This window comes from Astatotilapia calliptera, chromosome 14 (assembly GCF_964374335.1).
Source record: "Astatotilapia calliptera chromosome 14, fAstCal68.1, whole genome shotgun sequence".
Lineage (NCBI taxonomy): Eukaryota > Metazoa > Chordata > Actinopteri > Cichliformes > Cichlidae > Astatotilapia > Astatotilapia calliptera.
The window spans coordinates 24,026,327-24,047,982 of NC_137435.1; the positions used below are offsets into that span (position 1 = coordinate 24,026,327).

The 21,656-nt window shown below is 38.5% G+C and overlaps 1 protein-coding gene across 14 annotated transcripts in view; it reads left to right on the plus strand.

Annotated features, from left to right (window-relative positions):
• kirrel3b (kirre like nephrin family adhesion molecule 3b) overlaps window positions 1-21,656 on the plus strand; it is a 160,219-nt gene that overhangs the window by 98,431 nt on the left and 40,132 nt on the right. For 8 of the 14 annotated variants that reach the window (XM_026192359.2, XM_026192360.2, XM_026192364.2 and 5 more), the window contains exons 4-5: window positions 2,251-2,400; window positions 16,013-16,182. In XM_026192359.2, the coding sequence (XP_026048144.1) occupies window positions 2,251-2,400; window positions 16,013-16,182 (320 nt within the window). The remainder of the gene's footprint in view (window positions 1-2,250; window positions 2,401-16,012; window positions 16,183-21,656) is intronic. The other 6 variants (XM_026192361.2, XM_080288360.1, XM_080288357.1 and 3 more) reach the window with 1 other exon arrangement.

Sequence of the window (21,656 nt, forward strand, 5' to 3'; positions counted from 1 at the left end):
CCCGCGTCACATGTGCCGAGGTGATCAGTCTTCATGTGTGTCAGTATAACTTCAGTCACATTGGCAAAATACATGATCAAGGTGCTTATGAGATGACAAAAACACATTTCAGCATGTTTATACTGTTTGGAAATTAGACACATTCTTGTCATTTACTATCCACGGCAAATGTAAATTGTATTCCTTTCGGATTCGGCTGATGCACGGAGATGAAACTGGAACGGAGCCATGTCCTCACATAGCGAAATTATTCTTAGTTTGCCAGAGGCACAGATGAGGTAATTGGCAAGATCATCTGTTTGCGTAACAGAAATTTGCATGCCTCGTACCTTGCCACAATTAAGACCAGCAAAGCGAAGTTGTGAAGTGCATCTTGTTTCCCGGGTGCAGTTAAGGCTCGGCTGTGTAGTCTGCAGTCAACTCAAGGTCACATAATTCAGATTTGCGCAATGATCATTACCCTTGTGATCCAAAATGGCACTATTGCTTTGAATCTCATCAGTGAACATAAAACTGAAGCAAAATGGGTCTCTGGGTGACCTTGTGAACATAATGGTGCATCCTTTCATTTAAGCTTCTGTTTTTTTTAAAAAAATTTTCCTGAGTGTGGAAAAGTAGAAAGCGCCTTTTCAGGCAGTGGTTATTAATACTATTCACGGGAGCTTTTACTTGTGATTGGGCCTGTGTTAACTGTATGTACAGCATTTTTTTTACTGCCATTCCTCCATATGAAACTGAAAGAAAAAAGACATTTATCAACTGCATTCTAAGTATTCCCTCAGAACAGTAGCTGGTGGCATTTTGGTCATCTTGGTTAGCGTGCCACGTCTTTAAACTTCTCCTGTGTCCTCTGCCTGGTTGTACTGCTTATACTTAGGCATTTTTTTGTCCTTTGTTCTTCCCAGTGTATAGGCCCACAAGATTAAAAGCTACATGTTGGAAGATGAAATGCAGAGAGTAGTTTAATCGGCTGTAACTCACCCCACCAGCATATAATGAGGCCCACTTCATGCTCTATTAAAGGCTACTGGATTCAATGAAGCAACCATCAGTAATTGGACTTTGAGCATACGATGGGCTTTTGCACTAGACAAATTCAAGGACTTAAAAGCTGTTATAAGGCTGCCCAGTCTGTTATGTTCCCTGTGGTTAGTAAAACATATAATCAGAGAGCAAACCCTTTATAGTGATTCTGAGGGATCGCTGAAGTGAACTTAACTTATAAGGTGGTTGTTATCGGAAAATCCATATTTTGTTCCCAAAAATCGTTTGGTAAGAAACCAAAACTTATTTTTTTTGGAACAAAAATTCTGAGTATGTGAGCAGAAAGTGTGAAGTTTCCTGTTGCAATACACAATGTTTGGAGTGCCGTTGTTCCCCTGTAAAACTCTCCAATTCACTCCTCAAGGTTCATCAATGATATTTCTATAAGCGCTACTGGAGGAAAAAGCAGTTCTCAGCTGGAAGTTACTCGCATTTGTGGGAGTTTAATTTGTATAAACACACATTCCCCGTGTTTTCCAAGCACTGTATCCACAGTAATTAAAAATATGGAGCATGAAAAATAAAGAGAATCTATCTTAGGAAACGAGCAAATCCAAAAGCATGCGGAATACCCCACAGAGCCGCCCAGTTAAACTCATTCTTCTTCTTGCTCATCTAACCCCATCGAGGGACGCGTGCCGCTAAAAACTCGCAGTGCACATTTCGATAATAGTTGAGGGCGATTTCTTTGAAACCATCTCTCTTGACTTGTGCAAAATGTCCATGTCTCTTGGATGTTGTTCTCCATTCTTCCCTTATTAAGCTGTAAATCATTTCAGAAAGCTTTGCTGGAACAAGTCAAACTAATTCCTGTTTATAGCTGAAGTAAAAAAAAAAGAAAAATCATTATCCTGAATGCTACAGCTACTCCTTAAAATTGGCAGGAGTGCTGTAAAAACATGGACATGTATGAAAATGCATTGTGAGTAAAGTAACAAATTAACATTCAAGCTATGTTCACCTATAAAGTCATTGTAAAATCAGTTTCTCTGTTATCTAAATTACATGCTTTTGCAGCTCAGTTAAAGTTAATATGTAAATGGCTGAACTGTGAAAGGTAACGAAGCAGCATTTTCTTTTTTCTTCCTTTTTTTTACAAAATGATTTTGTTATTAAAAGCTTTAAAAAATAATCATTTTATCATCTTGCTTTTGGCGAGTGCACAGTATTTTCATTTTCAAATGGACAAATGTGTTTGCACTGCAGGCTACCCTCGTTACACAGTGATTGGCGACCATGGTTCAGGGGAGCATCATTTGCGAATCCAGCGTGTTGAACTGACGGATGATGCAGTGTTTGAGTGCCAGGCAGTTCAGGCTGCCATGAGGTCCCGTCCTGCCCGCCTCACTGTTCTGGGTAAGTCAACACTGAGCACACGGCAACTCCAAACAAACCCACTGTACCAGTGCCAGCAGGCTCCAATCACCGGCTTGCAAATGGCTTGTGGAAAAAAAGCAAAAAAAAGCACTGGCTTCTCTCTTTTTAATCTGTCAACTATCAGTTCTTAACTTAGGGAAATGTGTAGAACAAAGTAAACACCTTTGTTCCAATTATTTGATACAATAGTGTAATAACAGTATACATGTATTAAATCCCAGTATTCTTGAGCACTGGATAGAAGCACCACCAGAGCTCAAAGCAACACTAACAAATTCAATGCTTAAAAAGGTTTTAGGGTTGTTTTTTTTCTTCCCACTTTCCAGCAACAACTCAAAACTGATATTTCATGTGATGTTTTCCAAAACATGATAAAAAATGATGTTGCAAATCTTGAACAGAAAAGATCCTTTATTTAAGCTTTTGAAAGGGAATCAGGAATCCGTGATAACTTTTTCCCATTTGGCAGACGGTGTCAATATGACGAAACTTTTACAGAACCTTATTTCCACTTTAATTTCCTTCCTCAGCATGCAGCCTTCATTTCCATTATTACCATAAGCTTGAGAGGTGACAGGCTCTTAATTAAACTTTATTGGGTTATCATTCAGTGTTTTCATTTCTGCCTTATTGGGTAGCTCTAGTCCAACCTCTGGCTCACGTCTCTTACCTGGGTCTTTCAAGCGTTCTTCCCTTAACCTTCCCTCAGTAGGTGAGTGCTGAATAGATAACTCAAGTCGGTGGCAGAGCAAGAGAGCGAAGGAAGGAATGAGTGAAAAGAGTGGGGAATTTGTGGGATGTCTGACGCCCGCTCCTCACCACTAGCAACTCATCCGCCATATTGATCCAGCCTAATGAAAAGTGAAACTAACGATTTTGTAGGGGAGAAAACAGAAAGAGAAAATGAGAGAGGGGGAGACAAATTGCAGCATAATGTTTCTCTGGCAGCACAAGCCCCCTCCCTGCAAATGGATATAAGTGAATAATTATGGATACTTCTTCAGAGTTTAAAATGTCTGGTGTGACTGCACTTTTCCCATCATCTACTGCTTTCCTTTTTAGGGTGCATGCTTACATCTTTGAAAGTTCAGATGCTCTAACATCGAGACTTTCTTAGAAACTTTGCAATCAGACCTCACACTCAGAGGACATTAGGGGAAAAAGAAAAAAAGCCCGACAGGCAATTCAAGATGTTATTGCTGGACGCAAAACCCATTTTAATGCATGATTCTCCTACATTAAACTTCCACTTTGGCTTTTCAAGCAACTTTATTGAATCATAACACTGACCTCCCACTGAAAGGTTCTACAGTCTAGAGCAGGAATCTCAAACTCGTGGCCCGGGGGCCACTTGCGGCCCACATCACAACTAGTGCGGGCCGTATATTGACGTGAAGAAATATAATGCGATTTGGCCCTTGAAGTTACTTTTTTGTTAGGGTAGACGTGTTTGTTGTCGAGTGCAGTGTTAAAATAAGTTCTTTAAAAAGCAACAAATGATTTAATATGAGCAGAGAGTGCAAACATGTTGAGGGATTGGTTGTGTTAGTTAGCTAATGTGTACACTTATGTCTGCATTTTTATTTTGTTAAATACGAACAAAATGATAGCAGAGGTGCTGCCACGTGTCCGGCCAGAAAGAGAGTAACAACTTGTTTATTTGGTAGTTCAATGAAAGGCTTCAGTTAAGAGTGAGAAAAAAAAATTGCGTTCACGTTTGTAGTTTTGTGTTGTTAAACAATAATTGAAATGTAAAAACACAAACAAAACACTACATTTTCAGATATATTTGTGGTTGTTTTCTTGTTTGTTTGTTTGTTTGTTTGTTTGTTTGTTTGTTTGTTTGTTTGTTTGTTTGTTTGTTTGGTACTACTTGAACACTAAAGAGGGCCTCCAATGAGATGACAGTGCCAGCAGTGGCCCACAGCTCATTTAAGTTTGAGACCCCTGGTCTAGAGTATGGAGAAAAAGGTCTATATTAACTCAGTCACAGTTTTAATCACTCACTCATTAATATATAATAACAATTAGTAATGTTTTGATGCATGCTCAATCATCTAGGTAAGAAAATCCCCAAAAGGTTGATTCAACTTTTTGGAACAATTAGTAATCCACGGCTCTTTTCAACACATTACTGGAACACAGTATTCAGTTGAGGCATAAATTAGTCCAAAAACTAATAAATCCCTATTTGTAAAAATGGCACCACTGAAGACCATGCTGGGTAATGCTAGCTAGCTGGCTTGTTAACATCTGGCATGGGCTCTGCTGCACTCAACAACTGGAAAGAAGTAAAAATGCTCCAAAATAACTTGTGACCAATAGAGGAGCTCCATCTGCTGTTTGGCAATTTTTCAGTTGTTTAAATAAAACAAAACAAAAAGAAAAAAAAAACAGATTTTGCTGTGTTTTATGGTTGTGCTGTTTTGGGCAGTATTTTCACTGTGTGCATGGTTCAGGCAGACGTTCAGCGACGGAGAACCAAGTGAGCCAGGGATAGCATGCTACTCAAGGCTAAAAGTTTTTTTTCCCCTCATCATTTTTTCCACAAGCAGGCTTTTAAGGACCGACTCTCTAGCTCTGTGGATTTGTGTTTACAGAGACAAAGTAAAGATGTTTTGGGTGTTTTGGTTTTTCTTGGATTTTTTTTTTTTTTTTTTGGGAAGTTGTGTTTTATATTTTATTTCTTTTTTTTAGTGGCACCATATGTTAAAATGATCACTGACTTATTCAAAAATAATAATGATAATATCTTAATTACTAATAATTATTAATTATATAAATACAATGCTATAAGTTGAATGTATAAAAAATAATCTCTGACAAATTTCAGCCAAATCACTTTATGTTCACACAAGGCTGGGACCCATGTCTAAACTTCCCTTTCTTCCCTGTGTTTGAAAAAGGTTGTTGCTCTACAATCAAATTGTAACCAAATGAAATCTAGAGGCAGTTATACATGCTAATATTGCAATTAAACTATAATACATTTTTATACATGTCTGAATCAACATTGTCAAGCTTGTCCATGTGCAGCAGTCAGACACAAAACTAAAATAAATAAATAAATAGTTTTATTGGTTACCTATTAATATTAACTGATCTTAAGATTTTAATAATGTTTTTCAAGGCCAGCTCTGGGCTCACACCAAAGTATGTCTCAGATCTTCTGACGCTGTGTGCGCCCGGTCGTAACCTGAGGTTCTCAGCCAAGGCTGCGCTGGCCATCCCACAATCTCGGCTGAGGACCAAGGGTGACTGAGCCTTTTCTATCAGGGCATCCACTCTTTGGAACAACCTCAGTGAGGAGATCAGATTGGCGAGCTCTTTATCGCCTTTTAAATCCCTCTAAAGACATATTTTTATACGCTGGCTTTCTCTTTGCTTCCACTTTGAGTTATTTGTTTGGTGTCTTTTATAGTGTTTTATCATTTCTTCCTTCTCTTCCTTTATAATCTTTATTAATTTGTATTTGTTTTTAATTTACCATTTTTTTCTCTTTTTTCTTTTAAAAAAAATGCATTACTTTTAATATTCTTGTGCTGCCAGCTTTTCTTTATGATTATGTCTTATTTCTTTAATATGATTCTAAACACCACTTTGTTTAGCCTTAGTGGCCTTGGAAATTTTCTAGGTAAAAGCTGCCTTCAGTGAAAGGATGCTCATATGGGAGCACACAATTGCCATAAGCAGTGGATGCAAATATTTTTCTACTTTCAGTTTTATTTCACCCCCCACTGTACTCCATGTGGTCAAATCTTGGCATATTCCAAGTAAATTAAAGCAATAAAGCACTATTTACTAACCCTGAAATTTCAACCGTAAGCATCACACGGCAACAAGGAAGTGCAGCATTTGGGTGAACTGTATTATCTTAGCTAATAAGCTACGAGAAAGGGAACACCTTTATTCGTATTTGATTTATTGAGAGCGAGAGAGTTTATCATACCTCCCCATGAGCCTGAATGGTAGGTGTTTGTTTAATCCCCTGCCAAGCTCAATGACTCCACAATGCGCTGCCAGGGAGAACTCCAGGCTGATCTACACACAAGGTAATGGAGGAAATATATGCAAGGCCTGTGTCACTGCAAACTCCTAGCTGTCAATTACTTGCCAGCGGTGACAGAGTGTGTCTATCAACTTGGAAAGCAGCTACGGCCACACACATGCCTATATGCGCGCACACAGACACAAATACGGCACATAGGCATATATGCATTATGCTTAAATGCATCCTCACATCCACCAGTGCACACACACACACACGCACACACAAAGTCTTCCATTTCCAAATTGACAGCAGACTAAATCTAAAGCTCTCCTCTCCATCTTTTATAATTCAGTTTCAGCCCATATACATCCATGTGCCATGTCAGAGTAACTTCTCAACACTTAACTTTGATATCTTTGGAAACACAGAACACGAATATTCATGCTGCTAAAGAATAAAGTTGCATGTTTCAAGTTTTCTGTCTTTTTTTCTCTTTTCTTTTCACTGAGTTTGGCCTTGTAAAAAATACACGTGTAAACAACCCACCCATTCACTAGAAAACGGAGCGAAAGCCTTTACTTCACTCTTATTCATTTCAGCCAATAATTAAATGGGGAAGAGTAAGGAAGAGTTAGGAAGTTAAAAAAGACTGACTACATCAACATTTATAAACGGTAATGAAGTCCTTTCATCGAAAAGCTTTGGCAACTAAATGGATAAGAGTTTGCATGGCTTGCAGGCTTACTCTCAGATGCCAAAGGAGAATCAAGGTCTTGTGAATTAGTCATGAAGGAAGAGAATGGAGGGTTTCAGGTCCAAAAAAGACCCCTGAGGCTAATTATATCCCTTGCAGCTAGTTGGCACCTCTCCAGACCTTTGCTCTAATCTTTCTACCTTTGGTTGGGGACCGGTGGAATGAAAGGAAGTGGGATCACTGTTGTTTGATTAAGGTCTTTGGCTGAAAAACTTATCTAAGGTGTTTGGTTGATTTTAAATTAACTGGATTGTGGTAATTCTTTACACAAAAGAAATATGCTTTTAATGAATTGTAGTGCCATTTATTGACAGACATTTTAGTCTTTATTTTAAGTGGGGTTTTTTTGTCACCATCTGCATTTACTCACTCCTTTTTTCCCCAGTCACTTAATGAATCCTTCCTACTTAATGGACAGCCTTGAATTCCTTTAATTAGTTAGTTCTCTTAATTTTGAATCCTGTCTTAAAAGGACACAGTTAATTTGTAAACTCAAACAGAGAGCTTTTGGTACACTGTTCACTGTTGGCTGTTAATTAAAATTTACTAAAGATAAACTCAAAAGATTAAAAAAAAAAAATGCCTGGCCATTAGGCCCAATATTTTTCATTTATCATCACCGGCTATTCTCTAGTATTTTTTTGATCATCCATTAACCTTGATGAGATTATTTTTTGGCTTGAAGCATGGATATAAAAACAGGAGATTTTTTTAAGATGTCGACGTTATCTGGAGGAAATAAAAAAGAGTTACAAAGCTTTTTGTGTAGTAGACAATAATCCCCCCCATTCAGAAATGTTGCATCACTTGTTGTGTAACACCGGTGTCTCTGGATATCACAGTTCTTAACTTTTGTTTATTATGTATCATATGTACCGAATAATGTCAAAAAATTGGTACTCAGATGCTAAACGGATACTGAAAAGAACTATGGGATCACATACTCATTTGTAACAGTATTGATACCAGTGCTGCTGCCGTCGCCTCCTCCAGCTGACACACAGCTTCACACAGCAGTGGTGCAGACAGGCAGGCACAGAGCCCCTCCTCTCACTATCAGCTGAGCACTCAAACAGTAGCGCAACAGACTCAGCGAAGCAGCTTCAAGACTGGCACCCCGACCTTTATGAAGAAAGACTGGGGTGCTGTGTTTCTTTTAATGTAACAGATTGAAGCAGAGAATAGTCTACCAGCAGCTAGACAGAAAATGCAACAGCCTACCTTAACAGCTCTATTTGATCGGCAACAAAAACATGGTGGCAAGCCACCAAAAGCACAGGAAATTAACATGGCTATAGAGCCGTGCAAGGATTGGTATTCTTCACATCTGTTTTGCCTTTTCTGTTTTTTGCATGTGTTGATAATAGTACTGAATATCTTTCCAAGTGCTGGTATCAAGTTTGAAATGTGAGTATTGTGGCAACCCTTTATTGTACGGTTTATCTAGTTACGCTTAAATAGTTGTCTGATTGTGCAATAAGATACATTTTTGACCTTTTTTCTCCTAATATAAGCTCTGTTATTAATCTTGCATATTTGCGCATCAGCATTTCAACATTTACATTTACAATTAAACCATATGTGGTTGATTGACTTCTGGAAGAACCAATGTGCAGTTGGTGCAGCGGTTGAAATTCAAAGCCCCCGCAGAAGATCTTTGGAAATGAAAAGCATTCATAAATACAATATTACGCTGGTCGTCTGACAAACATAATTGATAGCACGCCATTTGAATGAACCATTGTGTGCAAGATATTTGTTTTCCCTTTCCTGCATTGTTAATGTTTTGGGCGCATGCTTCAGCAACAATATTCATGTACACAAAAGCCCAAGGGTATCTTTTGTTATTGTTGTTTTCAACTGCCAAAGCTGAATCAGCCATTTCTGTGGATAAGTCTGAATTCATTATTTCTCAAGGATCACACTGCCATCTTTTTAGTAATGGAAATGAACTTTGAGGGCAGGGCTAAAAAAAAAGAAAAGAAAAGACAAGAAAGCTACTATAGAATTAGAAGTTTTCGTCCTAAAAAAACACAAATTATCACAAATAGTTTATTAATGTGCATTTTAGCTTCAAGTGCTGCCTTTGAAGTATGTTTCAGTAAGTCCAAGGGCAAGTGAAAGCTTATATAGAAGACCTGTATTTTCTGTATTAGTTGCACGTGATCTTTCTTTTATTAAGATTTTGATTCTTCGTTTTTTCATTAAAGGTTAAAGTTACAGTCACCGAAGTCAGCCATATCAGTATCCTTTTTACCGGATACTGCTGTTTGAGCCACATTTTGAGGAACCCTTATTAAATTCTTTGCAGATTTCCTTGTAAGTAACCAATTTGTCTTTTACAAAAGGTAATTTAAGCCTAGCCAAGCATCTCAGTAGTATAATGAGAGATAAGGTGTCCTAAACGGCAGTCATTCTGGGAGAAAACTTGACTGTAACATTCACATTACACTGCCTTTTCTGCAACATGAGATGGGACAATAACTACATCTATGGTATCAGAGGCAGTGAGCAGGTGTGCGATTATGGCAGACAGGCTGCATGTAGGATGTTTGGTTTTTTTGTTGTTTTTTTTTTTTCCTTCTCAGCATTTGAACAGAAGGAGAAGAAATGACATGAATTCGTGTGCCGCGAAACAACAGCACCGACTGTGTACAGGTGCTGAGCTAATTTGAATGCACCGCACTACTCAGTGAGTCAGTTTTCTTCAGTTGACTGTAATTCTTGTCAGCAAACTAATGATTGGCTTAAGAAAATATAACAACAAGGGCTGATAACTGCCAGAAATTTTGAATGAAAAGTTTTTACTTTTAACTGTGAGTTGGAACTTGGATTTTGACCTTGCCTAAACCCCCCCCCCCCCCCCCCCACACACACACACACACACACACACACACACACACACACACACACACCACACTCCTTAAATTCAAACATACATGCATAATACACACGTAATTATAGAGCACAACTCAGCTGGGTGGTGAGAAGCAATGTCAGCACCCTCCCAATCTGTGGAGAGCAGCTTAGGGCTGCACATGGCTGCGCTGTGACGGAGCAAGCAGTGCACATCTCTGACAGCTCTGGCATCTACCCACTCCTCATCTCATCTTCATCCTTCCTTCCCTCCATTTTATTTGGCAGTGTTCGCAGAGATCATGATGCCGACTCGTGCTGTGTTTCTACACTGTACATATTAAAATTTAGCAAAAATTTTGCACCTTTTGATCATCTCCCCTTACTGTCCCATTGGCGTCCAGCTGCTTTTTTCCTCTACCTCTCTCTTTACTCTCTTTACTCTTCTTTTTCTTTTCTAGGAACTTATTATTTCATATTTCCACCATGGCGCCACGGATTTTCTACAAATCAGTGCTGTGCTGTTGTTTTTGCAACTGCAATCTGCCATTTTGTTTGTTTCTCTTATTTTCCTTTCCATTTCATTTTTATTCACTCTTACTTGTTCTCCTGTCTCATGCATGTGCACAGTCATGGCTGAAGATCTTCTGCTTCCAAACAGATGTACTATGACAGCACTTGAAGAGGGCCGGTGATTTGGGCCAGTGAGCCACACATGTCTCTTGTATCCACCCTGCGCTGGGTATTCCTCCCTTCTACTCTTCTGTTTTTCCTGATCTTTCTTTCACAAACTCTGCAAGCTGTCGCGGCAGGGTGACAGGCAGCCTGTGCAAGTATTCTTCTGGAATAGACAGGAAAGTCAGGAATCACATTGATGTTCAGGACACGTCCGCCGAAGCACAGCTGACACGTTGCCAGCCTTCCCCTCCCCTACATCGTCCAGCCACCTTATGTGGAGCTCTCTCATTCATTTGCCTCCAAATTGCTTTTCCTCCTTGCTCGCACTCCTGGAAAGCTGGGGTGCTCACAAGATTTCATTGGCTGCTTTGGAGGACTTCTCCCAGTGCTGGTTTCCTAAAAACTCAGCAGGATCATCACGAGCTAACTCTAGTGCATGCTATCACATAAATTCAAGCTTTATGTCCAGTGTTTGGATAATTCATATGTTTCATGAGACAAAAGGCAGCTTTATGATCCCCTGGGTTTATTCAAGCCCCTGTTGGAGCTGACAGACTTACTGCTTTTCACTGTTAATTACACATCAATATGCTGTGGTCTAATTGATTATACACTACCAGTAAATGATCTCACTGAATTCTATGTTTTTCTGACATCGTTGTCTGTTTTCACTCACTCTGATAGAAGGTAGGGCATGTAGTCAGACATTTATAGCGACGCGAAGCACATAAATGAATCCTGAGACTTATGAAGCATCAGATGAGGTAAATGAATGTGAGTTTTGACAGAGCAATTTGGATTTATCCCAGAAATAAATAAAAGGCTCCTTAGAACCCACTATGACATTTATGATCTGAAGCCACCGGATCAAAACACACACTCAAATCAGGCCCAAAGAAAGCTTTCAAATGATGAAAGTAATGAACTGGCTATATCTTACAGTTAGTCTTTACCTAAATCTTGAGCTGCAGCCACTGCCAATACTGCATGTTTGATTAATACATGAGTAAGACAAACCGCTTCGTGGCAATTCAGCAATCAGTCGTCTGCTTATTTGTATTAAACGTGTAATCACCGAAATACCTGCAAAAGTTGATGTCCATGTGAATTCACGCCAGCAAATTTGCACAGACGAATGCAAATTTGAGAAAGCCTTGAAAGGGATTAAATTATTATCCGAGAGAAGAAAAAAGCGGACAGAGTGGAGCAGAGTTTGCAATGAGTCAGCCCTGTAATTAAAGAGGAGTGATCAATCTGTACCACTGACCACACTTATGCCAAGTCCATCGAATGGCTGCAGTAAAGAGCTAATTTAGAACCATTAGGGACTGCCGAGTTTGCAAACAGCCCAGTAATGATGATGGCTGATTCAAGTTCAAGGTTTGGCCTCTGTATAACTGTCAGACCTGGCAGTCATAAGGCGATATCAGTGAAAGATCTTAGATGAAGAGAAAGATCTATTTTAATCCTATTTTTTGGTCATTTATATATTCAATGAATGCTAGGTTATTGGTCAGATGTTCCCAATTCCTCTGCGCCAAGTTTAACTGCATTTCTGTTTTGAATAGAACATTCTTCGTGCTCCTTTAGTGGCGATGATCACAAGTTGTGGCTTTTTTTCATTAACACAACCAACAATTTCAGCCCAGGCTGTCACAAACTGTCTTCATATTGACACACTCTGCATAAGACCTCAAACACTGTGAAGGATAGAAAGATACAAAGGTATGCTGGATGGAGGCAGCCAGGCATGTCCTTCATCTCCTTGTTATATTCCCCATTTACCCTTTGTGTTTTCCTGGCAAGCATCCCTCCAGAGAGACATGACCTGAAACCGTACCCAGAGTGCCGTTTTCGCTGCGACTCCCTCTTCCATGTAACGGCACTATGCATGAAATCATAAACTCCTCTTGCACGGTCCACTTTGCACCTCTCAGAGGAATACGTAAAGCTGAATAATAAACAACTGGGACTATAAAAAGGTCAAAAGGGTCCATACAGTTACTTACTAAAACAACCTGGGAGAGTATAACAACACTCATTACTAGAATCACCCTACGACCCTAGCTGAGCACCTATTTACAGAAAACTGATTTGTTAGAACGTATGCAAGAGAGGAAAGTTTCCTTGAACATTCCTTGAACAAGACTTTTTATGTGAGATTTCAGTCAGTTTAAGCTTTATATCACCTTACATGAATGTGTGGTATTCAAGCCCGAGTCCATGACTTGCAAGAAAGTCCAGATAATGACTTGATCACAGCTTTATGCGAAAACGTAGAGATGTACATCCCCGGGAAAAAAGAACTACATAAATATTTCTAAAGGACCCAAGAGTAATGGAACAGCACATGTTCACAACAAGGAAAACTCTGAATAGGTGTACTAAGAGAAACACACCACAACTTCAACTAGGCCTTGGTAGCATGTTTTAAACAAACAGCAAAGTCTCTCTGATCGAACTGAAGGAAAGAGGGGCTTTCCTTCATGGGCTCGCTGAAAAAAATGTTTTGACCTGAAGTTTAGGAAAGGTTTGAATGGTGCAACGGTACAATGGCCGAAAACACAAAAATAAGCCAGCAACAGAATGATTGAATGAGAAGAGAGCCCATTACCAAGTGAGCAGTTTGAACTCAATATAGCCGATTGTTGTGCCATGATTCAAAACATTAAAAAAAAAAAAATAAAGTCAAGGTATCCCTGATATAATCTTGAACTGGGACTATTTTGTATGGGAGAGCGGACCAAAATTTTCCCTCTCATTTTTAAATCAGCTAACATCCTGTCCTGATCGAGGTTGTTACTGCTGCTGTTGTGATGATTAGCGAAAGAATCTTGGCAATTCCTAATGGCTCTTATATCCCCCCTCCATATAAAACCTTCTTGCTTGTCATTTAATTAATGTTTCAGTCATATGTGCAAAGGAACGCTGCCAGCAAACCAGTAGGTTTGTATTTTTGCAATCAACAGTCAAAGTGTCATTACTGAGCCTCACTTTTTTTTTTTTTATTGACAGATGGCAGAGCTTTCTGGACTAGTCCAGGCTCATAATGCTGCCTTTTTTTCAGTCTCTTACTCTCTCTCGCATTTGCATGCCATGCTGAATTTCTATTCTTAGCAAAAGAATAACATGAAGTGATCTTTTTGACCTTGCTCCAATTGCTGATAAAGAACCAGGTGGTGACCACATTCTCACAAAGATTCTTTCTTACTTGCCTAGATCAGCACACTGTCTTGTCTTATCTGCTTGTGCTGACCTGAGATTCCTCTACCTCTCCCGATCCTCCGCATATTAACGAAGTACAGATGAAAGGGAGCCAGCCAGAATTAACACTGCCTTTCACACTCAAGTACATAATAGGAATCAGTGAGTCTGAACTGTCTGTGAAATAGCAGTTTTCCTGGTCTGATTGGTCAGAGTTAGGTCTAGCCAGAGTACAGACTTCATTGTTCCCACGCTGGTCTGAATAAGCCTTTATTTACTCAAAAAAAGTGGTAGTGATGGTGATGCTTGCAGATTATTTGATTAATAAAGATTTTTCCCATTTCCACATTTTAATCAATAATGTTATGTAATACAATGATATTAGTCACAGTAGCATAAATCTACCCTTACACTAATCAACCACAGCATGAAGACCAAGATCTGCACGTCTTTGTCACAGGAGTGCTGTGTTACCCTTATGACCAGGCTCTATATGTGTATTCAAACTACAAAGATAGGTGACCATTTTACCAATACAACATCTTAAAATGCAGCAAACACAGCTTGAAGAACTTTTTGTCAACATAGGAATTGGTCTTTGTTTAGTGCAATTTAAAACTCTAAAACTGCATCTGCTCAGTGAATACATGTTTCCAAGCCACAGTACAAGACGAGCGCCGCCTCTTCTTGTTCGATTATTTCCTGCTGTATCTAAAAGGGATCTGCAGACAAAAATCCCAAAATAGTCACCTTATTATTGTGCGCAGTACATTTCTGATAAACAGTATTTACCACTAACCTCAATGAGAACCTGTTTCCTGTAACTGCTTCAAAATGAACAACTGAATACTGAATGTAGTAAGCTCAGTCGGAAGGGTTTGTTTTGCATTATGTCTAATTTAATAGAGCGTTGAGTGGGAAACAAAAGTGAGTCTAAAATGTGGCGCTGGAAATAAACAGAAATATATGCAGGGAATACAATGTTCTTCTCACTGTAAATGCAGCTCTCTGGGTCTGAGATTTAACTAGCGGTGTTGTTAAAAACACATTTAGCAACGTTGAACTAAAACTAAGTTAAGTTATAACATTTTTTTCAGTTATTTAAAGAGTGAGCAACAGAGCAGCATAGCTGAGTGCACGCCATCCAGCCCTAATGTTGCCATTAAAGAGTGCTTTTATACATATTGTCATTCAATGTCCAGAAAGAACCCAAATTGCATTTTCTCTGGTTTCATTCTTCTCACATCTGTTTGACAGCATAAATCTAACCCATAACAACCTTTCTTCCAATCATGATGCTATTGCACGGGAATATGGCAGCTGCCTGCAGCCTTTGATTTCATCTTGCCCCAGATCTGCATTGTAATGAGCACTCAGGTCAATCAATAATTCACTGCAGTTTCACTTATAAAAAAAAAAGAGTGAGAAAACAGATCAGCTCATGGGTAAAATGGGAATATGACTTTGATCAGTGCCATTAGAGACACATACAACACTGTAGCACTGCTTTTGTCCTTCTGCTGTATTTGTCAACACAATAAGAAATAAAGAGAGGAAATGTACATCTGTGTGTCTGAATTATGTTTAATGCTGACACATATGTGCTGAGTCTGCAATGAGTGATGATAGAGTTTATTGTTGTTTAGAGAGTCATGCTGGGACTTCAGTCTGCAAAGCTTTCCTTGCTTTGAAACCACACCATTCACTGAGTTTTCCATTAGGTGTGTGGTAAATACATTTTTCTCTGCAGTCATTACCTTTAATGAACACCTAACACTAGTTGCAGGTTTTGTTTTCTGAAGAAACCTAATTTGATACAATGAACTAGCATTTTGTCCCCTGTTGGCATCATAAGTGCACCCATTAAAATGAAACTAACTCTGATATATAGTTAGGGTTTTGCTGTGAATTCGTAGCAGGCATTACTTTTCGGCAGTTTTGTGTTATTTGGGTCATCTGAACTTTTTGGATCATAATGCTATACGGGTGTCAATATGCCCGACTTTGCTATCAACATAAATATATCACACATTAAACAATAGCTTGATCTCACGTCTACACATTTTACTAACGGCCTGTCTTTCTTTGCCTCTGTCTCTGATCAATAGTTCCTCCAGAAGACCCAGTCATCAGCGGAGGGCCAGTTGTAAGCCTAAGGGCCGGTGACCCACTCAATCTGACCTGCCATGCTGACAATGCCAAACCTGCGGCCTCAATTATCTGGATCCGCAATGGAGAGGTCCTTAATGGGGCCATGTACTCCAAGGTAAGCATAGAGGTGTGTGTCATTCCAGGTATGCAGACCAGCTGGAAAAGGGCTGTTGATGACGTGATGATGCAAGAGTGGAATTTTTTTTTATATTACTTGATTTGCTATAATTTTTTACAATTATTAACATTTTCTTTCCCTAAATTATACTCTACTCCAATTTTACCCTTCCGCCGAGTGACCGATGGATGGATTGCTTTTAAAAATGCAGTCCCTTGAAAATTCCGATTGCATTTGAATTACTAAAATACGGCTTTTTTTCCTTTCTTTTTTTCCCCTCCAGTATCCGAAGCAACTCAAATAGTGGTGAGATCACAGAGCTATCCATGGCTTTGAGTTTGTCTTCGGTGTTTAGATATTTTCCTTCAGTGGCATTTATCCCACCACCCTAAAAAACTTGACGATGTCCCTTTCGCTGCTGGAATCTGTCTGAACCTTTTCATGCCACAGTATGAGTCTCAATGACAGATCACGCTTTTGATGCTGCGGTACACAACAGTGCCCATTCACACCAGCCCAATGTTTGGATCACCTGATCCCCATAGACTCTTGACTGACATTAGCCCTTAAGGCTAATCGTCCATTCAGCACTGTCATGTTCTATTTCTATTTAAACAAAGGACATAAAGAGACTCGGCACTTTAGAGCACTAACACCTCCCCCGCCTTCCCTCGCTCCCTGTACTGCCTCATCCCATTATCGGCTTTTTTCAAAGAGCATATAAATGCCATTGATTGGACTGTGGTACAGCACCAGGCCGTTTTGAATAAAGTGATTGCTGGAGGTGCCGTTTGCTAATACTGGGCGGGGAGTGCGCTTCCTGCCTTCACTTCCTCTCAGAGCGAAGGCAGATATGGGGACATTCTGTGCTGGTAGCTGATGGATGCTCACATGTCTGTGTTGAGGCGAATGATGTGTGTCTCTCCTCTTTTATCTCTATTGCCTAACATTGTGAAGTGAGCTTGGGGGGGTCAATTAAAAGAACATGACTCCTTTGTGGATCCAAAGAGCAGTGTGGGAGACTACATCATCGTCATCCGATCTGATGGTCTTCTCATTTCCCACAGATGTAGAGGACTAATGTGAGCAGATGTGGTGGAGGATTCACAGAAATAGCTTTCCTGATGATGTCAAAAGTAATGATGGTTCTGACCCGAAGATAATTTTCCACTAAAGGCCTCAAAACCTCATTTCCACGAGCTCTTAGCAAACTATTTACTGGACCAGTGGTTAAAGAGAAAATGTATGATTAACGCCATTGCTTGGCAAAAAATGCGCGTCAGTTCTCACATGGAAGAGAGCAACTTAAATGATGCATTGCTTATCATTAGTGAGGGTAGCTTTCAGTAAATATAAACTGTGGTGTATTACGGAGGAGGCACCCCAAATAATTAGAGAGAAAAGTAAGGTGAGTGGTTCAAATGTCAAGACTTGCTTGGGCTTGAGTAAATTATTGAACAATGCTCAATTCTCAGCTCCCATCTGCTCCAGTGGAGCTGCTCAGCAGAAAACTGCAAAGGGCTGTTTGTAACACGCAGCCTCAAGGTCTGAGCTGTGCTTAGGAGGTGTGCAAATTTGCTCCATGATACATTTGTGTTGGAATGGTGCAACAAATCTTTTGAAGAACATGATGCACTTCCTTACCATAAAGTCATTCTTCACCATGTACTTTGGTAGCAACCTGAGAGTGGGAGATAGAGGATTATCTCAGTGGTAGAAGGGGGAAAAAGAACAAAAAAGGAAGGAATTATATTTTTATGAGCCATTCTTGTTCAGCATTTTGTATACAGTCTCTGCTTTGTCACCTTTTAATGCCAGGTAAAGGTGCTAAAGGTCATATGAAGTTGATAATATCAGTGTTAGCAGGAAACATTTTTTTTTTAGTTTTTGTCTGTTTTTTTTTTCAACCCTCAGAAATATTTAACACAGCTGCTTTTTTTACTGTCCCTTTATTCCATTATGAGTTTTTTTCTCATAAAGCCATGGGAGGTTTGTGTAATTAGAGCACTTTATTGTATTTTAATCATCACACTCACTGCATAATGGGAAGGGAAATACTTACAAATAAAGTAACTAATTAAAATTCGGTCGAGCATTATTGTGTCGCATTTGTTTTTGTTTTGAGACTGGTGAAATGATGTAAGTCAAAGGGCTCCTTAGTTTCAACTGTACACGTAATCACTGGTTCCATTTTAAAAAGATCTCAAAAGATTTTGACAATCCAATTAACCTCATTTATTAAATATTAAAAGTAAAGGTGAAATATAGATCACTTCGATTAATTGCATTCAACAACTTTTGAAAACCATGAGTTGAGTTAAGTAAAAGAAACCTGTTTAACCTCAGTTACCATGTGAAAAAACAAAAGAAATAAAAGTATATATTTCATGTATATATATCGTGCCAAGTTGTGTGCAATTAACTCCAGAGAAGAGGAACATTTTGTGGTGTAGATTAAAAATGGAAAACTGTTTGAATGTAAATAATTTGATCAGGTCAAAGTAATTTTGGAAGAATTATTAGAAAAATAACAATTATATTTTTTTTTTTTACACGGTACATTTACCAACATCACTGTGTATGCCTTCAAAGTTTAATTAGGTCATCTTAATGTCAAAAAATGTAATTTAATTTTTCTTATGATTTTACAGATTTTCCAGTTTTAATTAAGTTTATGTTGGTGTTGACAAGTAGCAAATTGCATGTAAATTTTCTTATTAGGCTAAAATTATATATAAATTTATATCTATATACAGTACTATGCAAAGGTTTCGAGACTTCCTTCATTCTCTTATACTTTGCTAGGAAAATGGGTAAAAGATTAAATAATTGATTGAAAAACAAACAAACATACATTGAAATATAGTTTATGAGGCAAAAACAGAGTTTGTACAAAGCTCGAGTTTAAAAGTCAGTATTTGGTATGATCACCTTTACTCTTCAACACAGCCTGAACTCTCTTAAGCAATTTATGTAAGTAGTCTTCGGGATACTTTGTAACGTTGGATGTTGGCTGCCTTTTGTCCTGTGCTATGTCTGTTCTGTTCACTGATGATCTCACTGTTTTAGTAATTTTGAGATCTGGGCTCTGGGAAGGTCAATCCATAATTGATAGTTTTCTGTTGTGTGTTTTTCTATTAACTTGTACTGTTGCTCAGTTTTTTTTCCCTTTTCTTATGTACGTAGCTTTTAGATAGAGATTAGTTTTATCTTAGGCCGGTTGCATCTGCTTATGTCTTCAACTTTCTTCCAATTTCCTCAAATTTTTTGAGGACACACTGCACACCATACTGAGCTACAGTATACCATGGTTTTAACTAATAGCTCCTTGCTGATACAAAAATACTATTTTGTGCCTTTCATACTGTATTATATTTGAGATTTTTTTTATAGATCGGACTAAAGAAATGGGAACTAATTATGTGTTTTTATGACATGTACATACTATTTAAAATTGGTTCTTTGCTAAGTTTCATATCTAGACACAACACTGGTTCATTCCTTGAGTACAGAGGAAGAAAAACCAATTTATGCTTGAATGATTCATTCATTATTAACAACCAAACAAAGGTCTGAAAAAGGTCAGGCACAAGAACTGGACTGAAAATGAGTGGAAAAAGTATCCAATGTCCAAAGAGAAACTGTGAAAGACCGTCAGAATGTCTGGAGAACTATTGCTCATAACTTCATTAAAAAAATTAGAGGTGGCTATAAACCTTTGCACTTAAATTAACTGTATATTAAATGACATTAAATGACAAAAACATTTTGCTTTTGGCTACATGTATTACAATTTGAGAAAAATACAAATAGAAGAGAGCTTCAGAGTAATCACAGTATTTCGGACTAACAGTAGATGAACTTTTCTGGTATGTATGTCAAGTTTTATTTAACAAATTATTAATTAGGTTCATGTATTTTAATGACTAGTTAACTAAATGGATATTCTTTTTGAAACCACTCACTAAAGAAAAGCTCATAGTTCATTCTTTCTCTTTCTCTCCATTACCCATTTCTTTTTTACATGCAGCCACTTAGGGGAAGATTAGCTTCCAGAATTTTTTATGCTTTATGCTGAGGTGATCTGTCTTCAGTATGGACTGTTACTTTCTTTCCTAGATACATTTGGCTGCTCAGAGTTATGTTTCACTTGGGATATGCATTACTTATAACACTCGTGATTTTGACATGTGTCTGAATTCATTCTAAGTCAGGGTTCTCCCTTGTTATTAATACTGTTTCTGAATAATTTGGTCGACGCACTTTATCCAGACCTTAAAACCTGGTCTCAGTACTGGGGTTGTGCTATTCTATGTTAATGAAGCACCGTAAACCACTGGCATATGATTTTCTTTTATTTGTTTGTTAGTTTGGGTTTTTTACTTCTCCATCAAACAAACATGCTCAGAGCTGTAATCATCAACTTAACACCTCTAGATGAGCAATTATTGGACATCGTTCAGTTCTCAGGCAACCTACTTTAGTAGATTTCTTTTGTTTGCTTGCATGCTTGTTTTCCAAGTCACCTTCATGTTAAGTTAAAGCTTTGATTGGCAGTCACAGCTTTACATTTAGCTTTATGTAGGTATTGCTATATTAGCTGGCCAGGGGCCTATCTAGCTGTGATGCTGTTTTTCTGTGAAAGAAGGCTGTCTGTCTCTTAAATGAAAGCCACAGAAAGCACGGTATACCCCTACTTAAGCCAGACCAAATTAGTCTACAAAGCAAGGAAATATTAGACCCCAGTAAAATGAGAGAAAAAAAGACATACTGAGATGCCCATCTTGAAACTCCAGCTAACATTTATTAATAACCAATTTTTACCTTTTTTGTAACCCTTTGGAGGTCAGAAATTACCTAGTACCTAGTAACTATGGCTTTAAAAAAGCCGACTCATTCCCTCTCAGTCCAGTTATTTTGTCATTCATCTCCTGCCATGGTAAAAATATTCTTCACATGGCTTTAGGAGATGAATATAAAAATTTATCAAATTATAATGTGGCATGGTGTTGAATTCAATGCTGCAGCCAGCTAACCCCTTTTCTAAGATTAATGACTTCAGACAGGTCCAAAGCGACGAGGGAAACAATCCTGATTGTGTCAGAAAGGATATTACATTGACATATCCCGCGTCTGACAGCCAATGTGTTCTGCTTTAGAAGTGACTCATGCACAGTTATGAATTTCATCACATGGTTCTTCACATACAAATGGGCTTCCCACAAGTATGCAAGGGATCTAATATCCCATTACAAGAGAATACTTTTTTTTCTCCGCATCAGTAATACAGAGTTTCTAATCTCAAACACGTTTAGTAGATACTCTTCCCTGACGTATTTTAATTTGATCAGAGTCTTTTCCTGGAAATGCCTAGCCATGAGGTTTTACAACTTCCATGACATTTTAATCATGCTATTTACAATATAGTATGCTTAAGTGAGAAAGACAGCATAAATGTGGATAATTAAAATGTTCACATTAAG